Here is a 13,800-nt window from a genome sequence, read left to right on the forward strand (position 1 = left end):
TTGTTGTTTGAATTTCTTACAGTAAGCAGATATCATCTGTGTTAAGAAATAAGTAAAAGAGGACGCGATTTCAATCTTGAAGATACTAGTTTGCCAAGCAGGTAGTAGAATTCTACTATCCAGAGAAGCTGTACTAAATATAAATAGCTTGAATAAAGGCTTAGTACCTGCAATAGATAGTTAGGTTTTACAGATACCTAAGATAGCCGAGAATATATTCCTAGCGAAAGTGGATTTTTGAACTATGTGGAAAAGGGCTGAGTGTATCAAATAAAAGGAGTTTTCCTGGGAAATGAAGCTATGGATGTGTGATATATGAAGGTACTCATCTAGATGGCTGTCACAGAACAAAGTAAATGAACTTGAAGACAGTTTGTAGATAATGATTCTTCCTCCTTTCAACAGATTATCCTGGGAAATGTGAAGAATCTGCACAACATTTCAATGGGAAATGCTTTAGAAATCAGCAGCCTTCCCCTTCAATAATATTCACATCATTTATCCACAGTGCACAAAGAGAACAGTTGTCTTTTTGGGGAAATAAAAGCACTTCTAGGGTCACTTAGAAATTTAAATATTCTTTATTATAAGGCTTGACTTTTGTTTTAAGAGCTCATGAAAACGTAGCCAGTAGCTGCACCTTGCACCTTTGGGATTAATTCTAACCTTCAGAACCATGTATGAGTAGATGCAAGGTACTTATTTGAATGATTCAGACCTTGCTAAGTGTAATTATGAATATTTTGGCTTCCCTTTGGTTTAGAATTTATAGATAAGATGATCCAAATCCAACTCCATTGCCGGGCGTGGTGGCGCACGCTTGTAATCCCCGTGCTTGGGAGGCGGAGACAGGAAGATTGAGCAGGTTGGAAGCCAGCCGCGCTGGCGTAAGAGACCCTGATTCCAAATAAAAATATAAAATAGGTCTGGAGTGTAGCCCGGAGGTAGAAGGGCTTCCAGGAACCCTAGTACCACACACACCAAAAAAATCCAACTCCATGAATAGGACTTATCTATTTATTACTAGAAATGTGAAGTTAGGCTAGTAAGAGGTTAAAAAAAGATAGTGGAGAAGGCAATTTAAGTGGGCTATATTAAAAACAAAACTTAATCTCTGGATATGGGCCACTTCCCCCAAAGATTAGGATAATACATTATGCATTCATTACTTATACAAATACTAGACAGGTTACTGTTACTGACTTTATTGTGTTGGTACTGGGGATTGAACCTAGTGGCATTCTACCTCTGAGCTAAGCCCCCAGCTCATTTTTTATTTTTTTAGTTTGAAATAAATTGCTGCGGTTGGCCTTGAATTTGTAATCCTCTTGTCTCAGCCTCCCAAGTACTGGGATTACAACTGTGTGCCACAATGTCCGGCTCATAACACCATATTTTTAAACAAAAGGAACCAGATCTCAGAGCCTTCAAGAAAATACTTAATAATTTTCTGCTTCAGATAAATTGATAATATCTTTGGGAGGAGTACTGGGAATTGAACCCAGGGTCATTCTATCTCAGAGCTATGTCTCCAAACTTATTAATTTTTTTAATGGGATCTAACTAAGTTGCTGAGGGTCTGGATAAATTGATGAAACTGGCCCTGACCATGCAATCCTCCTGTCTCTGCTTTGCATGTACTAGGATTACAGGCATGTGACGCAATGCCTGACTTTCAGATAAACTGATATTAGAACAGATAATTTAACAAAGCACATGAAAAGGCCAATTTTAATTTGACCATTATCCAAGCTAAATCAAAATTCTAAGATTTTTAAACTATCTTTTCTATCTTGCCAACTCTCAAGGGGGAGAAAGAAGCATTTTCCTACCAACTATACAGAAATTGCCAGCTGGTTCTTCCTGATTGCGAGGCTTATAAATTATACCACATTTGTAAGGAATACATTATGTCATGTACTATATAAAATTTTGGCTTACAGGTGAAGAAATTGGAGAGTCCAGAGAAAAAAATCAGGTCCTGATTAAAGATTTGTTGGACAATGGGATCCAGGATAAAATTTACATAGGTAAAGTTGAGGAAGTTTGCTGAATTTGGATGTCTTTTTATTTTCTAGTTTGTTTTTCAGTTTGGAGAAAACTCAAGTATATCACAAGTCTACAGGGATTTTTTTACACCAATTCAAAATAATAGGACAGGCCGGGTGTGGTGGCACACGCTTGTAATCCCCGCACTTGGGAGGCAGAGACAGGAGGATCGCGCTGGTTTGGAGCCAGCCTCGCTGGCTTAAGAGACCCTTGTTTCCAAATAAAAAATAGGTCTGGGAGTGAAGCCCGGAAGTAGAAGGGCTTCCAGGAACACCAGTACCACCAAAAAAAAAATAAAAATAAAAATAGAAGGACATCTTACAGAAATTCTTTCAAACAACAATATATCCCTTTTTATTTTCCATAATTCATTCACATTCATTCAATATTCATTGAATGCCTACCATGTGGCAGTCAAGATTCTAGGCACAAAGAAATCTGTTCTCTTGGAGCTTACATTTCTGTGGGTGAAGACAGTAACCAATAATAACACAACAAATAATAACTTCATTAATTGGTCTGGGTGTGGTTGCACAGGCCTAAAAACACAATGCTTAGGAGGTTGAGACAGGAGAATCACAAGTTTTCTTGGTGGCTAGCCTAAGCAACTTAGTGAGATCTTGTTTCAAAATAAAAAATAAATAAAATAGGGGACAGGGCTGTATTTCAGAGGTAGAATGCCCCGAGTTCAATCCCCAGTGCCACACACAAAAAACATTAATTATATAGTAGGTCAGAAAGTGATATAAAAATAGCAGGCTAAGGGAATTATAAATAGGAATATGAAAAATTCAAAAGGGGTGGTAACTGGCCAGTATGGATGAATAATGATGCAGCTAAAATAAATAATTTTGAGAGGGCTGAAAGAAAACAATGGTAATCCTACTTTGTATCTATCTTTTAACATGCAGTTTACAAAGGTCTGCCACTTGGCCAGGGGACACTTGAATTGGTTCAGAGTTTGAGGAAATAAAAGATGAATTTCATTTCCACTACATAAACTGAAAGTTTCACAGGGCCACTCACATGGAAATAAGTGTCCAGCAGGTAGTCGGAAATGCAGATCCGGAGCTAAGGGACCGGGCATGTCGATTTGGAATTACTATATCTACACGGTTAGAAGTGGGAATGAATAGGTGAGCTCATAAAGGGAGAGCAGAACGAAAAGTGGTCAAGGGAGAACCTCACTATTGAATATGTACATTTTAGCAGATGAAGACAAAGAAAAATGAAGAAAGGAGGGTTCATTTTTATTCTGATCAGAGATAGAGAGCAGAGACACGCTGGAACTTCATTGTTACCACCTGTTTATTCTTTTACTTTGTGTGTGTGTGTGTGTGTGTGTGTGTGTGTGTGTGTGTGGTACTGGGGATGGAACCCGGGAGCTTTCTATACTCCTAGACCTATTTTATATTTTATGTGGAAACAGGGTCTCGCTAAGTTGCTAAGAGCCTCTCTAAGTAGCTGAAGCTGGCTTCGGAAGTGTGCGATCCTCCTGTCTCAGACTCCCAAGTATTAGGATTACAAGCGTGCGCCACCACGCCCGGTTTATTTACTCTTTAACGAACGCTGGTTATTCATGATAAAACAGTTCCCTAGCGCGATACACTACTTTTGGAATGAATCATTCTCCAAGACCCTTGGAAGGTCAAGAGAAAGAGACTAACGTTTAGTGAGCATCCCCTGTGTGCCAAGTGTCTGGGGATCCAAACCTTTGGTGGTGGTTATTCTCGACCCTTCATCTGCCTCCTCACCTCCTTCCGCACTGCCTGTACCCGAGGACGGAAGCACAGGAAAAACCTACAGAAACAAAGGACAGAGCTTAAAAGAAAACCTAAACCAAGCAACCAACAACAACAAAAGAAAAAAAAATCAGGGAGCTGAAACTAACACCTACAGCCTTTCACCGCCGCCTGCAGCACCCCCTTCGGCCCCGCCCTGGCCTCTTCAAAGGCCCTGCCCCTTCACCGGAGGCGGGCGCTCGTCGCCTAGCGCCCTTCCTCCCAGCTTCCCCATTGGTCTCGCTTTTGCCTCTTCTAGGCCCTTCGCTCAGCTCCTCCCACTTTAGAGAGGCCTCACCACGCAGGCTCGGGGCTCCTACTGACCTTTTACCGTGTCTCTTTCCCCTTCTTCCCAGCATTCCTGTTTCCGCTTTCTCATGGCTCAGTAGTTACTGCACCTCTAAAGCACTTCGCGCCCAGGGCTTCAGTGACGTCACTTTGCTGCGCCGCGCGGACACCCGCCGGTGGAAGAAGAAACGGCTCTTGCGCCCTTCGACTCTTTTGTTGGCTACTCTATCAGAATCATGGCGCCGTCTCTGTGGAAGGGGCTAGTAGGCATCGGCCTCTTTGCTCTAGCCCACGCCGCCTTTTCCGCCGCGCAGCGTAAGTGGCTGGAGAACGGGTACCATTCCAGCGTGGGACCCCGGGGGGCGGTGAGTGGGCGCACCCCTAAGGAACTGTCAGGCCGAATGTAGAAGGAACGGTCGTTTGAGACCTTAGAGTTTGGGGTGAATTAGAAAAACATTGTAGGTTCAGTGGTGGGAGGTTTTGCGTTTGAAGGGTGCGGGTCACCTGAGATTGAAGGAAGATTGGAAGGGAGTGTCTGGGGGAAGATTCAGAGCGGGAGTCTGCGGGAATCCAGGGCAGAACTGTCATCCAACAGAGGACAAAACGGGCATGGGTGGTATTGAGATATTTGGGTGTTTATGGCCTCATGACAACTAAGTGGACATCTTGGGCACTCCTGAGCTGTCTAGGCAGAGACTGAGAAGTGATCAATTGCCTCACAGAGACACCGAGATAAAGAGCACTGGGCAGGGAGTCTGAGGATATGGTTTTTATAAACGTGCTTAACCGTTAAGTCTGTATGACCTTGGGGAAAAGATAATGTGTTACGCTGCATTATAAAATTCAGTCAGTGGTCACTGGTGAAAGCTTAGGTGTTATAGGTACAATGATGTCACAAGGAAATTTATAAGCTCTTGAAGAAACAAATGGATCAATAAACAATCACAATAAACTGATACAGATATTGTGCTAAAAGTATGTAAGGGTACATGGAAGCAGGGCAGTAATTTTGGGGAAAAGAGGGTTAAGGAAAGTATCCCTAAGCCTTGCTGCTCAAAAGGTGGTCAACAGACCAACATCGTAGTCATCACCTGGGAGCTTGTTACAAGATACTCAGGCCCCAAGACAAACCTGTTGAATCAGAAACTGTGTTTTAATAAGATCCCCAGGTGATTTGTATGCACATATGTTTGAGAAGCATAGTCCTGGAGGAAATTAGGATACACCGGAGAACTGTTATTTTCTACAGTAAGCTTCAGCAGTAAAATTATACATTCATAGTCCAACCCCTTCTTTTTGAAGATGAAGAAATGTGTGACAAAAGGTAGTGTTTTAATCAGGTTAGGCTTCATGCAAACAAATCTAGCTGGATATGGAACAGACAGGAGGCTAGTTCATATCTCTTCTTGGTATTGGATTGATTTTTCCTTTACATCTGTCCTTATAGACTCTATATGTTAAATATATCTCTAAATACATTCTTTTGTAAGAAAGAGTCAGTATGTGTTCACTCAAAACAGTATGGGAATTTTAGACCCAGAGTACACTTGTGTGTGTGGTACTGGGGAATGAATCCAGGGGCATTTCTGCCTCTGAGCTACACACCCAGCCATATTTTATTTTTAATTTTGAAACAGGGTTTCACTAAGTTGCTGAAGCTGGCTGTGAAACTGTAATCATCCTGTCTCAGCCCCCCAAGTACTAGGATTACAACAAGTGTGCACCACCACAATTGGCTCCAAAGTACATTATTAGAGATTGCCATAGGTCCATCTAGAATTAGGATTTTGTATTTTAATGTATGAAATGATGAGAATGTCTTGTGAATTTATCACTGCAGTGAGACCTCCTCATAATACTTTGGCAAGAGACCAAATGATGGTCACATTTGATACTAATTATGTCAAGTCAAATTGTAGCAGCAGATAGCATACTATGGAGTGTGGCTGCTCTTTCTTTCCTTTCTTCCTTCCTTTCTTTTTTTGCTGTAATAGCCATTGTTATAATAGAGGAGTGTTCATATAGTGAATTTCTTTTAATCTCACTATTCATATTTTACTATTTCGGAAACTCAGGGCAATTAAAAGATACTGTATTTCTTTGATTCTGAGACACACTCCCCCTCTTACTCCCACATTCTAACACTCTAAAGTTTAGATACATGTTACAATTACTGAAGATATCTTAACTTGAAATGAGATACAGTAAATTACATTAAATTGAAGAGCTGCTACTATGATACAAATTTACCAGCTTCCAAATTCTGATAATTTTCTTTATCCCTTGCTGTCTCCAGAGGTTAAGGCAGAAATAGAATTATGATTAAATAGTAGAAGAGGCAGAACTTGGCATCCTGGAATTTCTATTCCACCACTGCCTCAGCATGTTCTTTCAAGAGAAATGTTTATCTATCGTTATTACTTTGGCTTCACTATGTGATGGCGGTGCTATTAAGAATTGAAATTTTCTGTACACTTCTTAATATTTAAATTGTAATTTCTTTGATAACTTAGTGAAGTAAATAGTTTTAGAAGTTTCTAGCCTTCTGTAGTAATGAAAAAATTATGTGTAAGTATTTCTACCTCATACTTTCCCATCTATCACTCTTCTCCATTTTACAAGGTGACAAAGCAGACCATGATGAGAATAAAGTAGTTCATTAAGACAAGATTGGCTGCCTTAGAAGATAGAGGTTTTTGAGGAATCCAGGGTTAGCCTTCCCTTACTTTACATAGCATATAAGCTACTTCTCTGGCATATTGATTTGCTTGCATTTTAAGAAAGAAAAATGAGCTACAGTTTTCTTAATGGTATGCTTCTGGTTTATAGATCGTTCTTATATGCGATTAACAGAAAAAGAAGATGAATCACTGCCAATAGATGTAAGTTGGACATTTATATTCCATTGCAATATATTTTTTAAAGTAACCATTTTGTTTGTATTTTTTGCTAGTTTTTAATTCTCTTACCACTTTTTCGACATGAAATTACATCTGTTCTCAACTTTTCTTCACTCTTTATAAAGCCCAAAGATTTGGAACCTGAAATATTTTTCTGTTTGGTTTCTAGAACGGTAGTTGAAATAATCTTTCTAGAAGTTGCTCTGTTCACTATGAAATATACTTTAAAAGCTGATTATTTGGCTTTATTTTTAAGGAAATAAATGTAAATGTGAAGTTTAAAAACAAGCAAATTAATAATATATTGTTTAGGGATATATATTGGTAGTCAAACTAAATAACAGGAATGTGGTCTTCTTTGGTACTGGCGATGGAACCCAGGGGTGTTCTACCTCCTAGCTATACCCCCGGGCTTTTTAATTTTTTTTAATCCAGGTTTTTCTAAGTTATTAAAGTTGGTCTTGAAACTGTGATTCTTCTTTCTCAGCCTCCCAAGTACAGGCATTTACCACCACACCTTGCTAAGAAAGTGTTTTTTAAGCTAAAATGTTACATATTCCAGCTTCACTTAGCATTCCTGTCTTTATTAGATTTGAACTTGAAAAAGTAAAAAGTTCTTTGTAACAGAATCAAACAATAAGTTTAAAAATTAAAGCTGACCACAAAGCATTAAAATAACAAAATTGATCTCATTCCTTGGCAATTTCATTTCTAATAGTTTGGAGCATATCAGTAGTTTAGACTTCTTCCTATGCATAGACAACATCATTTTTATGTATGTATAGTTGTACCTAATCAAAACACAGTTTGTGTGTATGGGTGTACTAGGGATTGAACCTATGAGCATTCTACTTCTTAGCCTTCAAAATACTGGGAGTACTGGCATGTGTCACCATGCTGGGCTAAAACACACTTTTTTTTTCTTTTTAAAAATGTTACTGTTAGCCGAGCATGGTGGCACACACTTGTAATACCAGCACTTGGCAGGCTGAGACAGGAGGATCTGGGTTAGTGGCCAGCCTCAGCTATTTTGTGAGGCCCTCCACAACTTAGTGAGACCATGTTTCAAAATACAGAATTTAAAAAAGGGCTGGGGTGTATCTTGGAGGTAGAATGCCCAGGGTTCAATCCCCAGCACCACAAAAAAGTTACTATGCATGTGTGTATGTGTACATACACATATAATTTTATAGATGCTTTGTTATTAACTAATTAACTTGAATATATTTCCATGACAACTCATAGATTTACCACATTCTTGTTAACAGTGCATATGAAAAAAAGGCTTCTTGGTACACTAGTGGTTGGGATGACAGTAGTTTTAACTTAGACGCAGTACCTTATGCCACATTTTTAATTTGGTTGTTTATAGTTAAGAATTTGGTAGATCTGGCAACTAACTCATTCTGTCATCTTTGTGGTGGATACACGAACACATATACTCATTTGTGTATATTTTAAATAACTATCTTCTGATTGAAAATTGGAAATTTTTAAAATTCAGAAAATTACAATCAAGGAAATTATCCCACATTGGTTAATTTCTTTTTTTTTCTTTTTTCTTTTTTTTTTTTGTGGTACTGAGGTTCCTGGAAGCGCTTCTACCTCAGGACTACACTCCCAGACCTATTTTATATATTTTTTAAATTTGGAAACAGGGTCTCTTAAGCCAGTGAGGCTGGCTCCAAACCAGCATGATCCTCCTGTCTCCGCCTCCCAAGCGACAAACATTCAACTTTGTAGCTGGGTATGGTAGCACACATTTTTAATCCCAGTACTTGCGAGGCTGAGACAGGAGGATCACAGGTTCAAAGACAGCCTTGGCTACTTAGTGAGGCTCTCTGCAACTTACTGAGACCTTGTTTCAAAATACAGAATAAAAAATAAGGCTGAGGGTATAGCTTGGAAGTGGAATGCCTCTGGGTTCAATTCCCATTTGTGGCTTATACAACTTATTTGGAGAGTAGTTTGTTATTACCTTCTCAATCTAAACATGTGCATATTCTATACTTTTGTGTATAGGGAGACACCCAATATTAATGTTGAAAAATAACAAGAAACAACACACATAAATGGCAACAGTGGAATGGACGAAATACAAAACACAATAAAAATGAATGGGCTACAACTACATACCACAGATGAATCTCACAAACAAGATGTTGAATGAGAACAGCTAGTCAGAAAATAATACACTTGCGTCTATTTAAGTAAAGTTCAAAATAGGTAAAAGTGAAAATAATATGATTTTTTGTGGGTCTGGGGATGAAATCCAGGGGCATTCGACCTCCAAGCTATACCCCCTGCCTTGTTTTTTATTTTTTATTTTGAAACAGGGTCTCACTAAGTTACGGAGTGCCTCACTAAGTAGCTGAGGCTGTATGTGAACTGCAATCCTCCAGTCTCAGCCTCTCAAATACTGGGATTACAAGCGTGCACCACCACGCCTGGCTAAAATAATATGATTTAGAGACATTTGCATCACTAGAAAATTATCAAGTAATGAAGTGATTAATATGCAATCAGGGACAAGTGTTAACGTTGGGAGGGAATAATCAGAGAGGGGCACATGGGACTTAGAAGTTGCTAGGAATACTTTATTTTCTTAGCTGGGGGATGAGTAAATGGTGTCTTTTATTGCTTTTTTTTACATTGTACCCACGTGTTTTCTATACTCTATGATACTAAAAAACATTAGATTAAAATTTCTCAGTTGCTTTTGGAAGCAGGTAATATTTGATAATTGAGATACTCAGTACCATTTGGTGCTCAGTGATTTTGCTTATGTGATCATGGCACTGAGTTCACTTATTGAAACATCAGAAGTATTTTGTCGTTATTCTGCCCAAGTACAAATCATTTCAAGTGAGAATTGATCTCTTGTAAGGGCACTAAGATGACTACCTTTTAGGAGGGGGGAGAATATTATAAATGTCTTGCGTAATATTTGTATGCTACTTAGTAATCTCAGTCTTTATACTCACAGATAGTTCTTCAGACACTTCTGGCCTTTGCAGTTACCTGTTATGGTATAGTTCATATTGCAGGGGAGTTTAAAGACATGGATGCCACGTCAGAACTAAAGAATAAGTAAGTCTTTCCCTTTTAGAGGCATTTAATTTCATAGGTATTTGCTTTTTACATAATGTGCAATGGATGTTTTCTTGTACATAAATGTTGATGTTGTTCTTGTGTTTTGATTATATAGTTTTATGAGTAAAGATAGAAATATTGAGGAGTATTGATATGATAGGAAAAATGAGAGTTGAATGCCTGATTATTGATACTAGAATAAGCTATTAGATTGAGGCATCGTGCTTCTGATGCTGGCAGGCAATGTATGTGTTCCTACATATGGTGAAGGGGGTACACTTTGAGACCCCCTAACCAAGGAAAGGCTTGGCTACTGACACTGGAAAGCCTGAGAACTATACGAGCTTTCTCAAACTCCCAGGAAAGGAAGATTGGGAAATAGGTCCCCTGGGCTCAGCTCTACTATGTACAAGATTATTTGAATTAAGAAAGGTAGATGAAGCCAAGGGTGGGAGATCATGCTTAAAACCCCAGTACTTGGGGACTTAGACAAGGGCATTGCAGATTCACAGCCAGCCTCAGCTACTTGGTGACGCCCTCTTCAACTTAGTTAGACCTTGTCTCAAAATAAAGAATAAAAAATAGGACTGGGGATATACCCTGGAGGTATATCCCTGGCTTCCAATCCTAGTACCACAAAAAAGAAAAAAAAAGTAAAGGCAGATGTGGTCAAGGGCCAAATTATACTCCTCTGTAACAGGACGCCATCTATATTTGGGGAGCTTATTTGGCAGTTACATTTTTTCCTATCTTCTACCCCTACCACCGTCCAGCTTTGTTTTGCTGTATGTTTTCTGTATAATAAAGTATTTTTTCTACAAAAAAAGAATAAGCTAGTAGGTTGCAGTATCTGCTAAAAACTTAAAATTAGTGGCTGGTTGGATAGACAACAATAATTATATAAAATATTAATTTCTTAGAAAAAAATTTTTGAGGTACTGGGATGGAACCCAAGGACATTCTACCTCCGAGCTACACCCCCAGCCCTGTTTTTCAGTCCTTTTATCTTTGAAACAGGGTCTCACTGAGTTGCGAAGAGCCCCGCTAAGTAGCTGAGGCTGTCTGAGATCCGTAATCCTCCAGTCCCCACCTCCTCGAATGCTGGGATTACAAGCATGTGCCACCAGGCCTGGCTATTACTTAGAAATTTTATCAGGCTACCTCCCTACCTCCTCCCCTTCCTTTTCTTTTCTTCCCACTATCTTTCCCTCTCTTCTTCCCTCCTTCCCTCTCTTCTTTTCTTCTTCTTTTTTTCTTTCTTTTTTATTCTCTTAGCTTAGTCTTTGCTAAAAAGAGGGTTTTCCTGTTTCTTCTGTCACTTGAGCCTGGTCAGTGACATCAGCTCTACCTATAAACCCTGTTCTATCCCTAGATGAAATAATACTTGTGTTTCCACTCTCTCTTTTTTTTTACCTGTACTTCTAAACTGTGTTCATGAGCTTTGTTTGCTTTTATTTCCTCCTATATTTTTACTTTAGTTTTTTTCAATTCTGTCTCTGGATTTTTCTACCTTCTTGAACCTGGAAATTATAACTTCACATATTAGTATTGTTAACAGTGAGTATTAGTGTTAGAGGAAACTTGACTGCTTTAATTTTACTTTGTTATTTGCATTTTAAATAGTAATACATTGTTCCTCCTGTTGTGTTTGGGGGTGTGCTTGGATGTTTAAGTGGGCTGACTTTGAGATTTGAGATTTTATCAAAGGAATTCTGTTCTTTCCAGGGAAACGAGATTTAAAAGCAAACACAAAAGACCATACAGCAAGGTGCCTGTCATTTTTTTTGAGACTATATAGCTCTCAGTAGAGAAGAAGAAAGAATACTTCACTATTACTGCTGTTCTTCCAAAGAGTCTACTAAGAATCACAGGCAGGGAGCCAAGAAAGAAAGAAGTAAAACAGAGTGGCTTCAAATAGGTAGTAGCAAAATATGAGTTTAGCCAATAGGATGTACAGAGACCAAAAATAATTTTTCATTGTATTTTAAATATTCTTGGGAAACAAATCTGTGAAATCGTCATATGGTATTGAATAGTACAGGCCAAAGGAGAATAAACAAACTTACAATCAATGTACTGGTTTTTAAAAGACTATTTGGCATAGCTAGTGTTAGATTTATAGAGGTGAGAAAAGCTGAGTTAGTATTTGGGTTAATATTCATAGGCATCTTGGCAGGAATAACTGCATAAAAATCGAAATTTGAGAGCTTTATGCTGGTTTTCCAGGTTTTTTACTCATACACTAAGAAAATGAGATTATCATTTGAGGTATGAGGTATTATCATAAGAGGTATGATTATCATTTATAACCTAATTTCATGGATTTGTACTTAGTTAAAATATAGCTCATACCAAATTTATAAGATGCCTGCTTATTTTAAAATAGGCTTTTATAAAACGTCATCTAAAATTGATGCTTTTTTTCTTTTAAGGACATTTGATACCTTAAGGAATCACCCATCCTTTTATGTATTTAATCATCGTGGTCGAGTACTGTTCCGGCCTTCAGATACAACAAGTTCTTCAAGCCAAGATGCATTGTCTTCTAACACATCGTTGAAGTTACGAAAACTCGAATCATCGCGCCGTTAAGATTTTTACAAATTATCATAACAGGACAGGACACAGAGCTGAATATTGGAGTTTGGGGTATAAAACACTTCCCCCGATTACTATTTATATTGATCTTTTAGACCTAATTAAAAAATCTATCGCCCTTGTTTGTACACTGTTTATCAAATTGTTAATGGAGTATAAGTTATCTGTGAAATGAGACTTTGATCTTTCATAGAATTGTTTTTTTTTAATTTTTTATTGTGCATTGTAGTCATACATCTTAATGGGGTACAAGATGGTGGAGACATACATGTAAATTCACATCTTTTGTAAACACCACTGTTTTGAACATATTTCCTTGAAAAATGTTAGTGGGTCTTGTGGTTATTTATTTTGTTAGATGTCCTTTCTTTTGCACTACAGTTTTTAGGAGTCTTTTTGGAAATTCTGTGTGACTACTGCATTTTGCATTGTAAGTTATAGTAAAATGGTCTTCAGTTCTTATCAAATGGACTTCCCCAATGAGACCAAAATGAATTCTCAGAATTTTTAATGTCCCCTAAAAAATGACTCTGCTTTCTCAGATACTTTTCAGGTTTTAATTTATCTGAGATATCTCGTCCCACCCCACTCCCATATAATTTCTAACATCAGCTGTCTTGTTGTATCACTTCTCTAAGATTCTGTGTGCAGTGAGAAATTTTTGTGTCAGAAATTCTGTCGTAACAAATATATTTAACAAGTTCAACTTGCTCTAAAGCTACTTGTGCTCTCTTCGTTTAGCTCTCAATTTTTCCTGATTATGTAGTGTAGGAATAGTTGATGATAGACTGAAAAGATCATTTGTGATTTCATTATCCTCCATATGTAAAAGAATAGTAATCACTGAGGAAATTTAACTTATTCAAAGCCTGTGTTGGTGAATTAGTTAAATTAAACACCTCATTATTTTAACGGCAGATTCACAGGAATCGGGCCAAATATATTCTAAGTATTTGGAAGTAATATATCTAAGTTTTTAGAAAATTAAAGCCATTTAAGAAATTGTTTTGTAGCTTTGATTGAGAGCAGGTCTAGGATTTTTCATCTTCACTGTATGGTGCTGAAGGTGAGGATGAGGATACAAGGTTGAC

The 13,800-nt window shown here is 38.1% G+C and overlaps 1 protein-coding gene across 1 annotated transcript; it reads left to right on the top strand.

The window, feature by feature from the left end:
* Positions 1 to 4,354: 4,354 nt before the first annotated feature.
* On the top strand, positions 4,355 to 12,703 carry MMGT1 (membrane magnesium transporter 1; the record flags this gene model as incomplete). The annotated part of the gene is made up of 4 exons (XM_080719073.1): positions 4,355 to 4,433; positions 6,948 to 7,000; positions 10,005 to 10,108; positions 12,544 to 12,703. 4 exons carry the CDS (start codon positions 4,355 to 4,357, stop codon positions 12,701 to 12,703), a joined length of 396 nt encoding a protein of 131 aa, XP_080575199.1.
* Between the last annotated feature and the right edge of the window lie 1,097 nt (positions 12,704 to 13,800).

This window comes from Muscardinus avellanarius (assembly GCF_963383645.1).
Source record: "Muscardinus avellanarius genome assembly, chromosome: X".
In the NCBI taxonomy this organism is placed as follows: Eukaryota; Metazoa; Chordata; class Mammalia; order Rodentia; family Gliridae; genus Muscardinus; species Muscardinus avellanarius.